Here is a 21,777-nt window from a genome sequence, read left to right as displayed (position 1 = left end):
CAAGTGTATAATTTAGCTTTAATCATTTTGGAAAATGGTTATGCCTCCTCCAGACTTTTAATAAGGTTTCACATTCACTCATAAAAGCCTTAAGAATTGGCCCAGTGTTTCCCACAGAAGAAGACCTAGAACTCAGATCTTCTGATTCCAAGTCCAGTGCTTTTCACATTCAGTAAATCCTAAACCCTTCATACTACTTCCTCTCACCAATACTTTGCTCTTTTTTTTCTTTAATGCAACTCAGATGCGTGGACAGCTAGTCATTCATAGGCTATTCTCCCCAGGGTATTTTTGCCTCAAAGAGGGTCCTTGGAGACTCCAAATAATAACTCTAATTGTGGACTTGCAGGTTCCACAAAAGGATGGGAGAAAGGAGAGAGGAAGGTCATTTCAGTCAGAGAGAACAGTTCTCCGGAATCTCTCAAGTCCCAAAAGACTGTTGGTCTGAATAGAGCCATCCCTGATGAAACACAATAGAAAATAGAAAGCTCGTCTTTTATCATATGAACTTCAGAGCAAACACCTTGAAAAGCTATTAAATCCTCATTTCTCCAGAGCGATACACCAGAACCAGAGGGGGAAGCCTGAGCTCTTGAGTTGACTCACAACCCTTGGTTTCTCCACCCAGAGAGCTAGGAACGGAAATCTGCTGCTGGTTTCTTGAAGACTGCCTATAGTTGAGCCCAGGGCATGAAGAAACTGAGCAGAAAAGATTGGAAAAGGTGACAATGGAAATCTAGCCCCAGCCTCCTGACGGCCCACTCAGGTGTGCATCTCTTCCCCGATTCTGTGTCGTAATGAAAGCAAATGATTTTTTTTTCATATTTAGATCTTTCCTATTCATCCTGGTCTGATGCCTGAATTTGAATGCAGCTGAAGTTCAGGGTATTAATTAATTGTGAATCTCTCCGATACTTGAATAGAAGGCCTCTCGAGCCTTAATGTGCAAATTTATGTAAAAACAATGTGAAAATTAGAAATGCATTGGCACATTTGTTTTAACCAGAACTGTAGCACTCTGTCTAGTCAAACAGACTGCTCATTTGCAAGTTGTCTATATGCAAAGCATTCTGCCCCTGGGAGCCTCAAATCTCCTTAGCAAGTTGTCTGAAATTTGAGCAGAGCTTTGTTCTGATCCTGCCCTCTCTCTCTCCCTTCACTTTCTCTCCTGCGGACCAGAGGCTCAGTAGGCTTTCACCTGGCAACTCCAGGCACGGCCAGAACATGAAGCCCCTCCCGGGAAAAATCCTAATCCTTCACCCCACCCGACAGGACCCCAATTTCCCTTTCCAGACCGGACCCAGTGAAGTAAAAGAGGCTGCTTGCGGGCAGGGCCTGGGCTAGCTTTCAGCCTCTCGGGTGATGCTGGAGGTCAGAGAAGCACAGCTGCTTGGAAAGCTGACGGGCCCTGGGTATGTATGTGTCAAGTGCATGATTCTGCAGCTCTGCACCAGGCTGCCCCTCACCGCCCCCCAGCTTGGCTGGAGATGAGCCAGCACAGCAGGTGCCAAGGTGCAGCGGCAGGGGGCGCGTTCAGCTCATGCGCCCTTGGCTGGCTGGCACCTGAGCTGAGAAGTGGGTCAGAGATCAGGAGATGCTTGGAGCCAGCCAGCAGGGCAGGGCCAAGTCATTCCATACCTAGGAGTGGAAAGGGAACCCTGACGGGAATGAGCTAGCTAATCATTTAGCTGTGGGGGTGAGAAGGGTGGTGGGAGAGACAGAGGATCTCCAGGACCCGGCAAGCAGCCAGGCGGAGCTATGGCAGCCCACCCACGCGGGGAAGGTAGCTGATGAAGAGCGCTCCTGGGACAGGGGGCTGCGCCAGCAGTGAGTGTGAGTCACTGTCACTCTTTGAGGACAGAGTGCAAGGTTTTTCCAGCAGCTCAATCCAAGATGAAGAGGCCATCGCCAGGGACCCCAGGGGCTGAGGTTATTGGCTCAGTTGGCTCCTTTGCTTAGTGGCCCCCCTGTTGCCCATAGCTCATGTTCCTTCAAGTTATGGAAAAGTTTAATTTCGCGCATCAAGTTGCTCTGTAAACGCCGTTTTCAGTAAGTTCTTCAGTAAGTAAGTGACCAGTAAATTCAATTTTTACCAGCTTGGGTGCTGTTAGGGTCACCCTGATGTCAGTATTCTGAGACCAGTGTGGTCCCTGGATCAGCATCATCACCGTGAACTGTGAGCTTGTGAGAAATGCGGACGCCTGAGGCCCACCCCAGACTTCCAGATTCAGAATCTGCATTTTAACAAGACCCACCCGGGAGTTGTGAGTACGCTGAGTTTGGAGAAGCTCCTTTCTAAGGTATTTCTCTCAATCGCCTCCAAGCCAAACTGAGTTTCAGTATTTCCAGTTATCTGCTGGGTAATCTTGAATAAAGCACTTCATTTCCTAGACTCTCAAGTCCTCATCTGTAAAATGGGGATGCTAACCCTATTTAAGGTGATTAAATTGAATAATAAATTAGAATTTGTCCTATAAATTGTGAATCATGATCCAAATATTCAATTTTATTCTTATGCCGCATCCTGACCCAAAAATTGGATTATAAACTGCTAAGAATAGGAAGAATCTCTCTTCTGCTTCTTTTCTATCTTCCCTATATGCTGAGGACAGCTTTCTGCTCATAATAAGTTTGACCATTTGACATGCACAGAAATCAACCTCCCTTGGAACCTCAGATCCCCCCCAAAAAAAATTTCTAATTTCCATTCCTGACGTCAAGTACAAAGAGCTCCCATCACTTTGACCTAATCCTCTGAGGTTCACCCCTCCAAATAATTGTATTGTCTCTTGCTATGAAGCACTTTGTTACCATGGCAACGCATACATAATTGTGTGTGTAAGTAACTGACGGGGGCTTTCCTGGCCGCCTTCCCACCAGACGGAACAGAAAACATCCTACCCTCCTGCATGTTACTCTCCCACAGGTTTGCATCAAGACCCTACAAGTTTCTCAAACGTAAATATTCTTTATACACACTATAGACCAATACACACAGACAGAATAATACAGTAGGAAAACTAGTAGGGGAGGAAATTGATGGTCTGGGTTCCAGCTCAGAGTCTGATACTAGTGGGCAATTTGATTTGTCACAAGGCACTGGACTTCTCAGGACCCAGTCGCCCCCATGGCAAGGAGATGCTTTCCTGCGGCTTAACCCCTACAATGTTCTGTAATAGTCTGAGTTGATTTCAAGCGTCATTTAACTGACATTATTGAACAAAGCTTCCCAGCATTAAATATTAACACAGCTCTTTTTATATGGCACTGTTCATTATCATGTCAATAAATGATTAAATAGAATTCTCTGTCTGGACCAATAATTTGGCAGGACTTTTATGATTCATAATTTGTGCTGTGTTGTAAGGTTACCTCTCGAAACTGACATACTAGCATTTATTGTTTTTTATTGCCTCTCTGAGGTGGCTTTTGAAGGAGACACCAGGTGACATATGTTTCAAAAGGGTTTAAAAGTGACGCAGTTGGAGTAGACAGTACTTACCTAGTGAGGAGAAGAGGACGAGTGCTTCTGTGGACCTCTGTGAGCATTTGAGCAGAAAAGCCAGCAATGAATAATTCAACGGTCTGTTTGGCCAATGCAACAGTTTGTGATGGCGTGTCCTGTGTGGTGCCAGAGGACGATGTCAACACCACTCTAAGTGTGGTCCTGAGCACGGTCTTAACCATCCTATTGTCTCTGGTGATGTTCTCCATGGGATGCAATGTGGAAATCAAGAAATTCCTAGGGCACATAAAGCGGCCGTGGGGCATATGTGTTGGCTTCCTCTGTCAGTTTGGAATCATGCCCCTCACAGGATTCGTCCTCTCAGTGACCTTTGACATCCTCCCCATCCAAGCTGTAGTGGTGCTCCTCATGGGATGCTGTCCGGGAGGAACCGCCTCCAACATCTTGGCCTATTGGGCTGATGGCGACATGGACCTGAGGTAAGATATCTAAACCTCCCAGTACCGCAGTCACATTGAATTAATCTTCTCAGAAGCCTATGGCGTTGTGAATGTCCGTCTGATCTGCCATTGATCTAGGGTCCAACTAAGAATTGAAACAGGAGACGAAATGTCTTGACTCGCCTTCCTATGCAGCTGCTTAGCTCTGCGAATTTAGGGGTTCTATTTTGTGTTTGTGTTTTAAAATCTAACTCAGTTAACAAGGAGTTGTATAATTGCTGTTTCTCTTTGGGAAAAGAGTCAAAGTTTTTCAAAAAAGAAATCCTTTCCAAGCCACAAGCTGCAGCTGAGAAAGTTTTCCTTGTTGGTATCAGAAAAAAAGAAAAACAAAAAAACACTTTCTTTGTGGTGATGAGGAGCTTTGAATGCAATCGTGAAACTAAATTGTTCATTAAAAGTTAGACCCTAGGATGAGACAATGGCCAAGCACAGCCAGTTTTTTGGACAAGCTTTTTCTTGGTATAAGGTATAAGAAAGATTTTGTACATTTGCTTTACTTCTACTGGCATTAAACAAACAAACAAAAAAAGAAAGTAAAGAAAAGAAAAAAGAAAACCACTACAACAGCTTTTTTAAAATTATGCTTACCTTCCTATAAAATAAACAGAAAATGGTTTCTCTGCTTCCCACAGAGTAATCTAAATTGCAATGTTTGCCCAATTCATCCTGTGCCAGTCTGAACTAGCACTGGAAAAAAAAAATAAAACTAATAGGAATAAGACAAAGCAGTAATGCAAGGACACCAAGAATTTTAATGCTGCAAGTTGAATAGAGAAATGTCTTTTTCCTTCCCTCACCATTCCTCATTTCCTGTGAAAGGTATGCCTTTCTGCAAACCTGCCAGGTGTCAGTGTAACGAGTGCTTATTAGATACCATACAGTAGGTAATGGGCTCTGTGGATCACGTTATAACACTCAGAAGCAAATGTGTAGAAATATAAACAGAGCAAAATGTCAGACTGGGTTCCAGGTTGATCCAGTGCCTAGTGGGCAACTGGAAGCCTGCCACCTGAGCCCAGCTGGTGAGGATTTCTCCAGAAGCTTTAGAAAAGCCATACAAACGATATACCTTCACGTGACATCTCTCTCGCATAAGGAAATACCATCTACTCCTTGCAATAGATTTTTTTTTTCTAAGGAAACTCTTGTGAGGAGCAAAGGATGGCAAGTGCTCTTCGGGTTTAGTTAATCTGTGAACCACCCTATAGTGATAAGGCCTTGTTAGATTTCAACTTGGTGTGACCTGGATGAAGACACAGAGGTGAGAATTCTACAGGCAAGTTGCGGGGAGTGAACTGAATTGAATACAGGACTTTGCCACCAAAGAGCTTTTACATAATATTTGTAACTTTTTAACAAAACAGAAGTCTTGTACCTCCACGAAATGCCACACGTGTCATCATTCTGTAAGACAGAAAAGTGCGTGTGATGCTGAGTTGAGCAGCTACTGGGGCAGATTCCCTTCTGGGGGCTGAAACTGTAAAAGCCTAACCTAAAAACTCTAAGGTACACTTTCCTGTGGTTTTAAGGAAATCTTATTTCTCTGGAAACAGGAGATGATTATGTAATCTTATCTCCCTCGCATAACAATTCCTGTAAGAAATAAAAATATTAAGAAATAAGAACCAGAATTAGAATTTGGAGCCTTGGTGGAAAACCCCCAGCTGAATCAGTATAGATGAATCCTTCAGCAAGTCCTCTCATGGGACACGTGGCATTGAAAATTGTTAATTTTCATTCTAGAAAGTGTGCACTCCACAGATCTCCCTTGTCTTGTGAACAACACCAGCACACATCCAGTGCAGTCATAACCTCTCTAGCGACTTCACCTAACCGGAACTCAAACAAGACCCAGTGAAATACTCTGCACACCCAAAGTAAATCATACTTCATCTCATAGAGGTTCCTCACACAGGACCCACTTACTCTCCCGATTGTAAAGCTCTAAAACTTTTCCCCAGCACAGAGGATGAGAAACAAGAAGTGGGGTGGAGCAAGTTGTTACAAGGGGCAGGCCTATGTCCCAGAGCATCCAGTGGCCCCAAAAGCCTGACTGCAAATGAAAAGATCAAAATGCCTCCAAAGCAAAGACAATAAGTCAGAAAGCACAGCAGCTCTGCATCACTATTGTAGGGACAAACAGCTCTGTAAGCCTATCACCCAGAAAACATCACCATATTTTAGTGGAACAAGTAATAATGATAACCCATGATCACTGAAAGGACGTTAAATTATGCCTCTAGGAAGATGATGACGTTATGCATTGCCTATGTTAGAGGAAAAACTGTTGAAATATTTCTTCAGAGCAAATTAAGAAAGTAACACCTCAGCTATTGGGAAACAGTTTTCCAACACTTTTTATTCTTCTGGAGCGAGCAGTGGATAACTAAAGTCTCATGATCATTTATGTAGATACAATTCTATCTACCCTTTATATTTCCGATTCTGTCGTCTTGGAACTTTACCTTCTCCATTTCCACTTGAACTCTAGCAATGGCAGCCGAGATATGACTGTTTATACCAACAGGTATCTGCACTAGTTGAGCAGATACCATATAACACTGGCAAAACAACTCCATCGGGCTTTCACTTCCTGGGTGTGGTTCCTGGGAGAAACCAAGTCATCTCCCCTTCACACTGTCATCTCTTCCCAAACCTGGGAAACCATTGCATTCTGCAGTCTCTGGTGACTTAAACACACACACACACACACACACACACACACACACACAGCAAAAAAAGCAGACCTTGCTAATGGAATCCTTGCTCTTTGTCATACAGCAAGTAATATTTCAGCTCCTTCTCAGACCACCCCAGCCTAGACAGTTGTGGGAATCTGATCAGTGAACAAGCATTTTCACCTGTTCTAGCTCTGTCGTGGGCACATTATGAACAAAATGTCTCAGGGAGAAATGAAGGTGGTGCTCTCAGGTGAATTTGCTGGTGGCCCACAGTTTGGGGAACAAACACAGAGACTTCCACCCCCTTGTGTCTGATGTATACCCAAAGACTCCCCATTTTTAAATCTTTCCTTTCTTTAGCAACGGCCTCGGTCACACCACACAAGGATGTTCCTTCCTATTTTCCTTTCTTTATTTTTTTAAATTTTTGTTGGAGTATAGTTGATTTACTATGTTGTGTTAGTTTCAGGTGTACAGCAAAGTGAATCAGTTATACATATACATATATCCACTTTTTTGGGGGGGATTCTTTTCCCATAGAGAGTATTGAGTGGAGTTCCCTGTACTACACAGTAGGTCCCTATTAGTTATCTATTTTATATATACTCGTGTGGATATGTCAATCCCAATCTCCCAATTTATCCCTCCCCAACCCCTTAACCCCTGGTAACCCTAAGTTTGTTTTCTACATCCATGACTCTACTTCTTTTTTATAAATAAGTTCATTTGAATCCTTTCTAGAGATTGCCATACTGAGTGAAGTAAGTCAGACACTGAAAGACAAATATCATATGATATTGCTTATATGTGGAATCCATTTTCCTTTCTCTGACTTCTTCTTTGGGGAATCCCTGCCTATGCATCCTTTCTTCAGTTTCCCCTAATTCCTTCACTGCTATGCACTGTCTACACTCCCTTTGATTATTTCTAGATTTAAGAGTTTCTAAGTTTTCCTACTACAACCTTTGTTCTTTTGCCGCATGTTGTTATATTCTTCATCTTCCAACTTCATGTTTACTGTTATTTTAGTTGTTCAAAATCCCTGACCCTCTGGCTTATCACAAATTCAAAGCAGTTCTTCCCATTTCAATGACACAAATGTCCAGCTCCTCTCTAATCTAAGAATTAATCCAACACTATTTGAATTCCCCTTTATTGTCCCTCAGAGGAACCAAGCTTTGTTTTGCTCTGCAGCATTTCTTTTTATTTACTAGCTAATATTTAGTGGACACTGTTAGGGACCACTCACAGTATAAGTCCTCTAGGTGCATTTTAATCCTCAAACTAATCCTCTGAGGTTAGTACTATTATTTTCTGCATTTAATAGATGATAAAATTAAGGCTCCTATCCTTGACAGAGGTCATAGTCAGTACACGTGAGAGTCAGAATCAGAATCCAGACCTATTTGCTTAGCCCTGTCCAGACTCTTAACCTCTGTGCAATACTATTTCTATCAATCATCATGTCTCCACCTTCTAGCCCCACCTGTGTACACTTTTTTGATCTTTCAAACTTGGTGTTTCATTTTTAATATGATTATAATCTTTGCATTCCTTATCACAGACTTCACCAAATTCTTCAACATTCACTGAATTCTCATTTATTGCTTTCTTTTAATTCCAAAAAGAAAAAAGAAGGAAAACAATTCTCCCTGGCAATGAATAGGACTAAGGCAAGAATTTAAACCAAGAGATTTTTTTCTGATGTTTTCTCTTATTCCAATATAAATGCAGGGTATAGTATTTCCACTGTTGACATTTTTGCTCTTTGTAGAACTTCAGATTTTTTACGTAAAATGATTTTTTCCTTGCTAATTTATTCTCCTACACTGTCCCTTAAAATCGTTTATCTGAGTTGGTTTTCATCTCATTTTGAGTGGTTCTGGCCATCTTTCCTCTTGCCCCTCTGCAGCATCTCATGGTCAAAGTGGCCACTAAATCTAAACCATTCCCTTCTCCAACTCCTGTTTTGTCGCTTCTCGTGGCCTTTAAGAAACCATTCTTGCCAAATTCAAGTCAGGACACAACTTCATAAACTATCTTAGCAATGAGTCAGAATTGAAGCTTTCAGAAGGAAATTTGAAAGAAAAACAAGGGGAGAAACAGACTTCCTTCTAAAAGTTGTTCTCATGGTTTAAAACAAAAAATGGTCAGCCTTCTCTTCATTATGATGCAGGTAATGCACACTGCTCCCTTCTCCACCCCCATCCCATCATCTCCACTCTGTAAAGCATATTGGATGCATTGGAATAAAAGTAATTTTATTATGGGGATAACTTTAAATCCATCCTAATTTATTTCTTTAAATAAAAGATGAAAAAGAGAATGGCAAAGGAAGAGAGAGAGGGGAAAATCAAACTCCAGGATCTTACTTATAAGTAGGACAAAGCACTATTCGTAACAAATTAACGTATTATTCTGGTGTGGAACTCTGCCTTTAGCATCCTATTGCATATCTAAATTAAGTTAACGTGTCACCATAACAGATTGAACTTCTTGGAAATGCTTTACATACATCCCCAGCACTGGTTATTGTTACACAATTTTAGCTCTACTAAGACAAGTATTTTTTTCTAAATCCTTTAAACATGTCTTAAGTGACTTCATTCTGGTTTTTTAAAAAAATGATTAGTATGCAAGGTAAGCCCCTGATAAACACTGCCCCATCCTTTATTTTGCCAAAACTGCTTAGTTAGATGCAATGAAACGAACTTCCTCACCTCCAGCTGCTTTCCTTAGCAATGTGTAGGTTGGTTTGTGGTTTTTGGTTGTTTTTTCAGAGGGGAAGCAGTTATTGTAAATAACTTAACATTTCCTTGAAGTCCACATTTAATTCCTTTAAGAACTTACTACTCTGATAGTCTCAGTGCTACGGCTATTAGAAAAAGGGCCTTTCAGAAAAATCTCTCTAGTTTCCTGATTCTGTATTATGCTGAAACACAACACACACACACACACACACACACACACAATGGCTGGATAGGGTTAGGGTTAGGGTTAGATTTAACTGGCTTTTAATGAGCGTCTTGCATTATTCTAAGTACTGGACTCATTGGGTCCCTTAGTCCTCACAGCCTATGAGGTAGTGATGATTATGATCTTCATTTCACATTTCTTCATTTCACAGATAAGGAAACTGGCAAAGGGAAGTCAAGTAAATTACCCATAGTCATAAACGTGGCCACACCTGCTTCCAAGCCAGCCAGGGTCTGGCCCAGCCATTTAAGGGCTCTGCTTCCCAGGAAGAGAATATGCCCCCCATACACAGGGCACTTTTCAGGGACCAAAAGACCCGCTACCCAAAACCTCTCCTGCATCCGCTGCAGTAGTGCTAAAAATAGCATAATTTCATACCCCCTCCACCTCCAAAGCCAAAGTCCACTTGTTCAACCGTGTCCACTCACTCAAACACTGATGCTTCAGGAGGAGCGCTACCAGACCCTGGTGCTACTGAGCACCATCTGCTAAATTTCTTAGCAGAACTAGAACCCAGGCCCACCCTGCCTGCTTGCATGTTTTCCTTGGTTTTTGAAGTCAGCTTCCTCTCCTTCTCTCAAGCTTTGGGCATTAGGGGAATAATTTGTCTGCTTTAAGGAAAGGCATTGAGGCTTTCTCCCTTGGAATTGCATTCTCCTCCAGGGGCCACGGAGTCCCGTCCCGAGCAGACCCAGCACAGCCCCTGATGTCTTGGTGGGTATAAATGTGTTTGCTGTTCTCTGATTGGAGGTTTGAAGGGAGGCATGTCCAAGCACCTTGTACCTTGTTTAACAATGAGTTTATACAGTCACAAAATATCTTCTCTGATCCTTGAGAACCAGTGGGGAGGGAGGGGTGGCACAAGACAAAGTAGAAAGACACAAAATACAGATCTCACCATCTTGCCCCCAGCGTGGCCCTGCACAGACCAGGGTACGTGTGTATTTCTGTCCATCGGACCAGATGGTGCTGCTGGCGGAGGGTCTTTGGCAGGAATTTCTAATCACGCACTGAAAAATGAAACAAGCTCTCCCGTAGAAAACCCAGGTGGCTCTATCACCCTGCCCATTTCCTTTCAGCATCAGCATGACCACATGCTCCACGCTGCTTGCCCTGGGGATGATGCCGCTGTGCCTCTTAATCTATACCAAAATGTGGGCCGACTCTGGGATAATCATAATTCCCTATGATAAAATAGGTAAGTCATTCCTCCACCAGATTGCTTAACCAGCCCTCCTCCCCTCTGCTTGTCCCTGGGTAGATCCTCAGGCCAGGCTCACACCCAGCTAGACCTTACTTCTTGCACCAGCAGTAGTTTGTGCCCAGTTAGGATTTCAGGACAAGTCTCGCCTGTGTTTGAATGAGGATTGGCCGAATGTGAATTCCAAAGCTTGACGCCGAGGGAGAACTGGTTTTGTCCTCCACTGAAATCACCAGGGAGGGGGCTGACGGAATGGAACCCCGTGAACAGCCGTGTGGACCTGAGGAGATGGGCTGCTGATGCACAGGTGGCTCTGTCCTTCCCTCATCCCAGGACACAACTGGTCCAGGGCACTCCGGAACACTCATATTGAACGAATACAAAAAACATTCTATTTATGGTTTCAAAATAGGGCACCCGGTAAGCAATGGGAACAACATTGTAATTCAGAAGTTGATCTACTGGCCCAGCTTGTGTACCAGGCCCTCGGAGTCAAACGTGCAAGTTATAACTCTGTCTCCACTCAGCTCCCAGATGGTCACCCCCAGCCCCAAAGGGCTTTATTTCCTATTCCTGGAGAACAAATATTGGTGGGAGATTAAGTCATTGGTGGAATATGGGGTCAAGGGCAGGACAAGATAGTTCCTGGTCTACCCAAACCAGGCATCCGCTAGAGCCACGGTCATCAAAGATGAGATGTAAGTGAACTAGTACCTCAGTACCAATGGCCAGCTACTTGACATGTTAAATAGTCTTTTTTCAGCTGACCTTGCAGACCAGTGTCTCCCTGATGGGCTGCCTCAAAAAGGTGCAGGGGTCCTGTGGAAGGGAACATGTGAGCAAAGACTGAACGGTGCCTCAGAAAGACGTTTGTAAACAGGATTCGTGTTGACATGGGAAGCTGGACTGGATGGCTTCCATTTCTAAGAAAAATTGTTTCTGTGATAAAAACATGATTTGGGTCTACACAACTGAGTTAGAACAAACTTTGGAACACTCATGGGGGACAATCTGTATTGCAATATTTTCAGACAGACTCTACTCTATTCCTACCATGGCCATGAGACATCCTCCCCACACATACAAAAAAGTGTTCCTTTTTGGGACACCTTGTGCAGTATGGGATTTCTCCTCACGTGGTCCTTCTACAGACCCCAGGGAACTCCTTCCTATCAGATGTCATCTCCTGCAAGCAGGCTTTAGTGTGACCCTGTACAGCCACCTGCCTGTGCCTTATGCTGCTCAACTCTCAGTCTGCTCCCTGGGAGGACACCTTCCTTCAAGGAAAAGAGTTCAGTTTGCTTGAGTGGTGTGCACTGTAGGCCTCTCACAGAATGTGTCTGCTGAATGAGGAGTTTTAATTCTATATTATTTGTTATTTAAGAAAAAAATGTAAGCCTTAAAATATTCTCCTCCTGATAGTCATTCCCTCCTGGAAAATGCCCCATGGTGATATTGGGAAATTCTAACTACAGTGTGAATGACTGATAGCACCTTCTTCAATGTGAATAAATTTTGAAAGGAAGAGAAAGTGAGTCATTAGTACCTGAAAGGAGGAAAAGGTCATCCTGCAAGGCATAAAGGGCAAAAAGAAAAGAAAAGAGAAAACAGAAGGGGAGAGAAATGAAGAGGAAAAGATAAAAAGTTTTAAAATGAGAGTTTGAAAAAACAAAAGTATTAACTCTGCTTATTCACCATTTTGTCCTTGTCCTTTTTCCAACCTAACCTTCTTGCTACCCTTTAATGTAGAAAACACACAACCTGATTAATTCACAAGATGTTTTCAATACTTTTCAATGAGGCAATTAAGTAAGGCTCAGGGTATGTGTTTAATTTGTCCAAGATGACCAGGGAGCTGGAAATAACCCTCGGCCTGCTCTCCACTCTGCTCCGTTGGCCGGCCTATTGGGCCCAGTTTCCGTACGGTGCTCACTATGTTCTGATGATTCAATAAACACCCCCTGAGCCCCTTCAGATGGTGACATTTGGATGGAGGAGGGAGGCAGCTTGTGCAGCTGGTACCACTGCAAACACTGCAGAAAGCTCCCATGCCACCTCTTCCATCCCGTGCATGTCTAGGACCACAACCCGTGTATCCATTTCCCCATCTGATTCTCACAACAGCACCATGCATTAGACATAATTCTACCCACTTCACAAATGGGGAAACTGAGGCTGGGAGGCTTAAATGATTCACATGGTTCTCAAAGTTTGCAAATAAGGTTCAGCTCCGAGTCTGTCTGGCTCCAAGTTCTACCCCGTGACTCTGTTTCCCACTCGCTTTTCTTCTTTTTTCTTTGTCCCTTTCTTCCCTCCTGTACCTGCCATGTAAACTTGATTAAAGACCAAGCTATGGTTCGAACAGTACAACTGTAAGCGATGCTCTCTCGTCTCAATGGACAGGCATTTGCCACAGAGAGCTCAGGCACATGGGGAATAAGAAACACAAATCTCTAGGCCTCTGGAGAGTAAAGAATTCCAGGTGGGAGTCACACGCTCTGAGTGGGATGAAGGGCAAAGAGTGTCTTTTCCAGCCAACTTCGAGTCCCGGAAAATCTTTATCCGGTCTCGTCTGGTCAAGAGGGGAAATGCAATTCTGCCATTATCTTTGGCCACTGGTCCTGCTTGTGTGTTTATCTGGTAGCCTTGGGTTGCCCCCAAGAGATTAAGACTCAGCAAAGAGGGGCCAAGCACGGGCTGGGCTGCCTTTGCACAGATCCAACACATGACAAATACATTACCAAAACCTAACCACACTCACATTCCAATCACAGTATTGGCACCCAGATTTAAGCGACTGCAGTGCAACCAATTTGTATCAAGACGGCTTTCCTTTAAGGCCTACAAACATCCATTTAGGAAATAGTCTGGACACCCAGAGGAGGAAGTCTCCTCCCAAAGTAGCAGGATGTAAGGATACCCAAAGGGGATTTTTCTGGGGGCTCTGACCAGTACATCCATCCGTGACCTTTTTCATTTTCTTTATTCCACCATTTTCTCCTTACTCTTTCATCCTTACATTTTTTTTTTCTTTTCCTGCTCTTTGTACCCTTAGCTATTACTTAATCCCATTGAGTAATTTCTGGGGAAAAGTAATTGCAGACCCTTATATCACCAGGAGGGCCAGAAGGCTACAAAGACATTATGTTTTCATCACTATTGTATGCATTTTAAATTGATATTTACAGCCCTGGAATCTAGAATCCATTTCCCAGTCCTAGTTCAATCTACTCCAATACTAAACAACATCCACTCTCAGAATTTCATTATTCAATTCCACTTTCTCCTACTACTTTAAAAGGATGTTTGAAAAAGAAACAGCCTGTGAGAAGTTAGGAGTTGTTTGGTGCCATATTATATAAAAGCAGCCATCGGACAAATGAGTGTTAAATAACATGGAGAAACAAACCACATGTCACAAGAACAGCAGTAAATTTAACACAGAGAAACTGAAGTATGACTCTTTTATCTGGCTGGGTGAGCACATTCCTGCAAAGAATTATAATTACTTGAGAGGTCGACAAATATATTATCTCATGGAAAATTTAAAGCATGCTTTTTCAACCTACACTTTCACTTCTCTGCTGCAGATTTGAATCACCCAAATCAGTCTTAACCAGAAGTCATTAGCCACAGAATGTCTGGAGAATTTTGAACTTTTTTCTTTTATTTCTACTACCGTGAAGTAACAGACAGATGTTAAATATCATCTTTGTACACCCCAAGAATACACACACACACACACATACACACATACACATACTTTGAAAAGGTATTTTTCCTAGGATATAAAGATCCCAAGGGCACATAAGCCAAGATTCTGACAAATTGAAACTAAAAGATTTTGATTGGCAGTATAAAGAACTCTAAAACAATTAATCCAGGATTTAGGGAAAGGACTTATATCATCAATATTACCAATCTTCCACCAGTAATATTGAGTTATTTACTGGAGTAGGTAAAGAAGTAGAGTTTGGGGGGGTGGATTGTTTTTTAAATTATTTAGTGTATTCAGGAAGGGAGCCTGTTCTACATCCTAAACCTTTTGGGGGGCCGCTTACTCTTGTTTTCCTCTTTCCTGTGCTGTATTCTGTTGATCAAATTGCCCTCTGTCACCTTTAGGTATATCTTTGGTGGCTCTTGTTGTTCCTGTTTCCATTGGAATGTTTGTTAATCACAGATGGCCCCATAAAGCCAAGATCATACTTAAGGTAAGTGTCCCATGCCACAGGCAGTGTGGTCAAGTGTCCCAGAGTGTGCACTGCAGCGATGGCTCTCTCTATCTACTGAACTGGTTTTTCTCACTGTATTATAAAGCCCCTTCTAGAGGGTCTTAAAGTTATTAGACATGTAGCCCACTCTTCTAGAACACCCTTCCCTGTCCCAACCACAGGGCAAGTTTCTATCTACCCTTTGAGATTCCCAATTCAAACTTCACCTCTTGGTTTTATTCTACTCTGTACACCGACAGCACTTTGCTTTTATCTCTGTTATGTGGGTTTGTATTACAAAACATATCTAGACAGCTGTCTTAGAAAAGAAATCGTATCTTTCTTATCCCTGTATCTATATGGCCAGTTCTGTGCCTGGCAATTGGTAGATTTTATATACACATTTATATATACATAAAGATAATAATATATAACTATATATATAAATGATGATATACATAATTAGTAACAATTCATTCCCTTTTACCAACTATATTCTAGCCACCTGATGGAGACAGACAATATAGATGATATAGACAAATATAGACAGGGATAGATTCCACTTCTCAGGGGGGCAAAATAAGCCACTTGTTCTTTGTTTCTCTGGATCAGAAAAAAAAAATGTTAACATCCCCGATTTTTTTTTAATGTGAAAAGGAGAAAGCAATAACAGTGTTTTGTTTGCCCATGCCTTTTTAACTTTTATAGAATTTTATCTCCATTTTCTCATTATCATACCAATCATAAAATGTGACTCAGGTAAGATTTCATCCTCAATTACAGATGAAACATCTAAGACTCACAGAGCTTTCATGATTGACCTAAGGAAGGCAGGCAGGAGGACTTGAATCTGGAAGCCAGCTCTTCTAGTTCTTATTGGAGTGGGTTTTCTTCCTCTCTGACAAGGATAATTTGCAACTAGAACATCTTCTTCAGGCTAACCGAGTACGGACACTCAACTGGTCCTGTTAATCTTCTTAAAAATTAAACCGTGGGACAAGCACCAGCATTTCTGGTGGGTCTACCATGGCCATCGGGCAAGGGTTACACAGAAAGATCACTTATTCTCACTTTCCCAGAGAGAAAGAGATGCTTAGGCTTCTTCTCTGACAAGAATATTTGGATTTGCATTGACTCACGATTGTTGCATCTGCTTGTGTCTTTCTTCCAGTTTGGGTCCATCACAGGCGCCCTGCTCATCGTGCTCATAGCTGTGGCCGGAGGAGTACTGTACCAGAGTGCCTGGATCATCGAGCCCAAACTCTGGGCTATAGGAACCCTATTTCCCTTGGCCGGTTACTCCCTAGGGTTTTTTCTGGCCAGAATAGCTGGTCAGTCCTGGCACAGGTATGGTGTTTTGGTAAATCAGACTAGGAATTTTCTTCTGTAATAGCTGCTGTATTTGTTTGCTAGGGCTGCTGTAACAAAGCACCACAAACAATGGCTTAAACAACAGAAATGCGTCTCCCAGTTCTGGAGGTTAGATGTCCAAAATCAATGTCAGCAGGATTGGCCCTTTCTGAGGGATAAAGGAGACCTGTTCCAGGCCTCTCTCCTTGGCTGGTAGATGACCATCTTCTAGCTATTTCTCCCCACAATGCCTTCCTTCTGTGCATGTCTCTGTGCCCAAACTTCCCCTTTATATAAGGACACCAGTCATATTGAATTAGGGTGCATCTGAATCACCTTGTCTTAACTAATTGTATCTTTAGTGACCCTATTTCCAAATAAGGTCACAATCTGAGGTACTGAGGTTTGGGACTTGAGCATATGCATTTGGGAAAATACAATTCAACCTACAACAGCTGTACTTACTGATGCAGATTCAAAGTTTCTCACCTGTAATAACATTACCCTATTTCTGAATACATCATTCTATATAGACTCATTCATCCCTAAATTATGCAAGTCCCCCAGAAAGAAAACACTGACTGCCTCTTTTTTTGTTCAAATCCTCCTGGACCATTCCCCCTACGGTGTAAGTTGGCCTCTTCCACTGTCACGCGTCCTTATTCTCCAAACAAACTGACTTCAACCAAAGCACCCAGGTTGGCCTTGTGATCCACAAGGGTTCCTCAGGCCAGAAACAGGATGCACTCATGATCCACAAAGTGCTGGATATTAGAACTTCTTTTAGCATGTATGGGCTTTCCTCTCCAACTAGAGCATCAGAATCAATAGGCAGAGAGAAAAGCAGGTGTCGGAGCTGGTACATGTATGAGGTCAGGGACAAGGTGGGAGGTACTGAACAGTGGAAAGGGTGTGATGTGAGTCAGGCTGACCCACCAATCACCCACGGTGGAACCCCCACGCCAAGCACTTACTCTTCCTTTGATTTTCTCATCTGTAGAATGGGGCCAGTAATGCCCACCTTGCAGATTTTTGATCAAGATTTAACCAGAAGAACAACACCAATTTAACAATAAAACAACAATAACAAATACTCTACCTTGAGCGTTTTCTCAGCCTCTGCTCTGTGCTCTGCACTGTTACCAAGGACATAATTAAAAAGAGTGACATGACTCCCTCTGCCATTTATGGAACATTAATATAAATGAGCCTGCTCCTTTCAGATATATTTTTTAATTTATATATATATATTATATATATACACACACATATACATATATATATCTGCTTTCAATGTGTATATATTTATTCAACATATAATTTTATTTTATAAATAAATTTAATCAATATTATATTTAATAAGGATATATTGCTTATTAATAAATGTTATCCACATATTAAATATAATATAAATAATCTCTGTGTATATATGCACATATAGAAATAGATGACACAGATACTTCCACTGCTCAGAGGGCAAAATAAGCTAATTGGTGTTCCTTGTTCCTCTGGACAAGAAATATTATAATCCCCAATTTTTTTTAATTTGAAAAGGAGAAAACAATAACAGCGGCTTTTGTTTACATAAAGCTTTTTAACTTTTGTAGAGGTTTATGTCCATTTTCTCATTATCATAACGATCATAAGGGTGACTAAAGCAAGATTTTATCTATGTATATGTAGAGAAAAAGTGATAAAATATTTATTTATATTATAATGTATTATCTAATAATATGTTAATAAGTTACATATTTGTTTAATATAAATAAAACTATATAGTGAATAAATACATACATTAAAAACAGATATATGTATACACACATACATATGTACTTGTTCTCATATCTGCTTTTTTTTCTGGAGTAAATATTTTTTTAATTGAGGCTTAATTGACAATGTTGTGTCAGATTCAAGTGTACAGCAAAGTGATCATTATACATATATGTATATTATTTTTCAGATTCTTTTCCTTTATAGGTTATTACGAGATATTGAATATTGCTCCCTGTTCTAGACAGTAGGTCCCCTTGCTGTTCACCTATTTTATATATAGTTGTGTGCATCTATTAATCCCAAACTCCTAATTTATCCCTCCCCACCCCCCGCTATCCCCTTTGGTAAGGGTAAGTTTTCTACATTCATATCTGCTTTTAATGTTATACAATAACAAAGCAGAACAACTACACCCCAAACAAACCAATGAAAACATAGGTTCTCGGAACATTTCTTTCAGGTGCCGAACAGTTGCTTTGGAAACTGGGATGCAGAACACGCAGCTGTGCTCCACCATCATCCAGCTCTCCTTCACTACCGAGGAGCTCAACCTCATGTTCACCTTCCCACTCATCTACAGCATCTTCCAGCTCATCATGGCAGCAATATTCTTAGCACGTAAGGAACATTGATCATCACATTTCATTGTGATGTGCTTCTTTGAGAAATCCTGGAGTTGCTAGTATGGCATTTTTTAATTCCCTTTTTCTGGCATTGAAATCAACAGGTGGGGAAAGCCACCCATAATATTATCACGACTTCCCAACTGCTGATGAAAAAAATTATAATCTTACCAAAACGTTCCAGTAAAGGGTATTTTTAAGTGAAAAGTAATAGAGGTTGATTCTCTCCACTGACTTTCTTTTTCTCAGTAATTAAGGAGCATATTAACCTGTTAGGACCATTTTATAGTGTGCCCTTCTACCTGCTTCCAGGAACCCTGAACTGGTCATTTTTCTCAAATCATCATCTTGATATGCTTAGTATATATGTAAGATATTTATCAGAAAATTAGCATACAAGGGATATTTATCAGGCTAAGTTATATTGGAAGACATGTATGTATGTGCATATATGTGTGTATATATATATATATATTTTTTTATAATAACCATACAATTGAAATAGTTAAAGCAAACATGTTCTTTATTTCAAGTACTAAGAATCGCCAACTTGATTTTTAATTTCACTCTAATGTAGCATATAGCTTTGATCCATTAGCCCCTGCCACCTGCTGGCTTTCACCTACTTGAAACTTTTTGTTATATTTTGTTTTCTAAGGACTGGTCATATTTGACCTTTATTTTCAAATTCTGGGGATTTTTTTGGGGGGGTTGGTTTAATATAGAAACTTCCACTTAAAGCTTAGTGGCATTTTAATGAGGATTGTATAGTGAAAGTGAATGAAAAAATAATGTGACTCTTAAGTGATACAATGACCAGAGGTACAGTTTTGTATAGGTTGAGGTTTGGTTTTTCACTTAGCTCCAACAGATGTTTAACTGGCCCATAGGAGTTAATCGTTCTCTGTGCTATCATCTTGAATGTCATTCTCGAAGCTGAGCTGTCCTTTCCAGTACAGGACCCTCTGCACCCATTAGAAACGTTCCACTGACTTATCACTGGCACAGGAGGGAGGGCTCCATGGCCTAATTACCTTGCTTACCTGTATGATGGAGACGTACCAAGTTTGGTACACTGTGGGATTCTCCCAAATAATACTAGTGGTGTCTACTAGCCAAACGAGAGAAAGTAGATTGATGATAGGACAATCACATAGATTTACTAGTTAAATAACTAATTCAAAAGGGATTAGTAGATAAGCTGAAGGAATCATGGAAAAGTGGGCAATAGTATTGGTCTTGTATTTTCCCCCAGTTTTAGCAGCAAGAATGAAAACAAGAATATGCAATGCCGGGAAACATATTTTGGTGTAAGGATTAGAAGTCTAAATACTTTGGGGGACAAGGAAAGGAAAGAAGGAAGGGAAGAAGGAAGGGAGGGAAATAAATAGTTTGGTTAAATAAAATCAGTGATAAGTTGAGGGATTCCCGGTTCAAAACCGTTTATAATAAAAGTGTTGGGATATTGTAATTAACCACAAGCTCAATTCAATAGAGTCAATAGCTCAGTGGCTTCAAAACTAATATATTAGTAGAAGGGCAGAGACCAACCTAGGGGATATTGACTTGACATATTAAGACCTTGGAAGCAGGCTATTGTCTCTCTCAGCTTTGTATCATCACAAGAGTTAGTGTTTACTGAGCACTTACTACTCTCACAGGGCTGTGCTAGACCCTTTACCATTTTATCTCACAATTGCCCTATGAGATAGACGACAGTATTATTATACCAATTTTAAGTGTGAGGTATTGGAAACTGAAGGTGCCAGTAAATAATACTTTCTTTTCCCCTGTAGACTTTGGAACCAGATGAGAAGTAGAAGAAAAAAGAATCAGATATTTAGATAACAAAATAGCACTTTTATTATAGATAAAGCTTAATTAGAAAATATGGCTCAAAACAATGACCACATGGGCTTGGTAATACCGTCCCTCTCCACTGCTTCCTACATGTTCATTTAGCACACGCATACACACATCAACTGCAGGTCAGTCTGTCCAGGTGTGAGCTGACCTCAAAAATATGCTGAGAAATGGCTGCCACCAGAGACTAGCAGCTTCATGGAAGAAAGGAAGGCTGATCACCCATCAGCCAAGGCTCCCCCATCGTAGGAAAGAGAGAGTGAAGGCTGGGAGAGACCATTATTCCAGCTCAAGTCCTCCAACACAGACCAGTACACCAAGGTCCTGACAATGCCCCTTAGCTTGTAGCGTATTACTGAGGACTAGCACATAACTGGGAGACAGTAGGGACAGAATAAATGTTTGCTGTTGTTGTTATTGGTAAGTACCACCTACAGGGCTGATGCCTGAAGAAATCCGGTGAGCAAATAGCCCTTAACTGTGTGCTAGGTCCTTCTGAAGTGCAGTCACCCCTCTTACCATGAGCGACCATGGAACTAAGAATGGTGATTGTGCTCTCTAAGTAGCCTCCAGCCCACAGAAAATGCCAACTGCTTTTTGAGACATAGATTATAATCACTGTCCAAAGTAAGTTTGCAGCTTATTATTATGAAATTTGCTTAACCTGCTGTGTATTGTTTTCTAGTCTATGTAGTATACAAGAAATATTACAGAAAAAACAATATGGAACTTCCAGAGGGCAAAGGCAATGAACCAGTCCCTGAGTCATCATTCCAAAAGGTGAATGAAGGATTTCAACCAGATGAAAAGCACACACCAGTGGACCAAAAAGAAAAATTCTAAAGAACACACATCAGCTATAACAATATTTAACTATTTGTTTTGATGGGATATTTGGCAGAAAAAACGTTAAGGAGAAAATTTAAGTTTGAATTGAATTCATGTATTGGTTTTGGTATCATGTGACTGGTGGTCCAAATCCTTAATGTGACAAATATTTATACATACATACATATATATATATATATATATATTCTGTCTTTGAATATGCCCCCAAAATATCCTCAAACCTCAGACTAAACCCAACATAAGAAACACTGAGAATTTAATAACCAAATTAGAATCAAGCCCAT

At 41.3% G+C, this 21,777-nt stretch overlaps 1 protein-coding gene across 1 annotated transcript; it reads left to right on the top strand.

Annotated features, from left to right (window-relative positions):
• Positions 1–3,568: 3,568 nt before the first annotated feature.
• Positions 3,569–21,487, top strand: SLC10A2 (solute carrier family 10 member 2; the record flags this gene model as incomplete). The annotated part of the gene is made up of 6 exons (XM_081214707.1): positions 3,569–3,945; positions 10,703–10,821; positions 14,947–15,035; positions 16,207–16,382; positions 18,619–18,776; positions 21,330–21,487. 6 exons carry the CDS (start codon positions 3,569–3,571, stop codon positions 21,485–21,487), a joined length of 1,077 nt encoding a protein of 358 aa, XP_081070833.1.
• Positions 21,488–21,777: the final 290 nt, after the last annotated feature.

The sequence above is a fragment of the Mesoplodon bidens genome (assembly GCF_964165515.1).
Source record: "Mesoplodon bidens genome assembly, chromosome: 17".
NCBI lineage: Eukaryota > Metazoa > Chordata > Mammalia > Artiodactyla > Ziphiidae > Mesoplodon > Mesoplodon bidens.
Note: the sequence above shows the minus strand (reverse complement) of the source record. Positions and strands in the feature narration are given on the sequence as shown.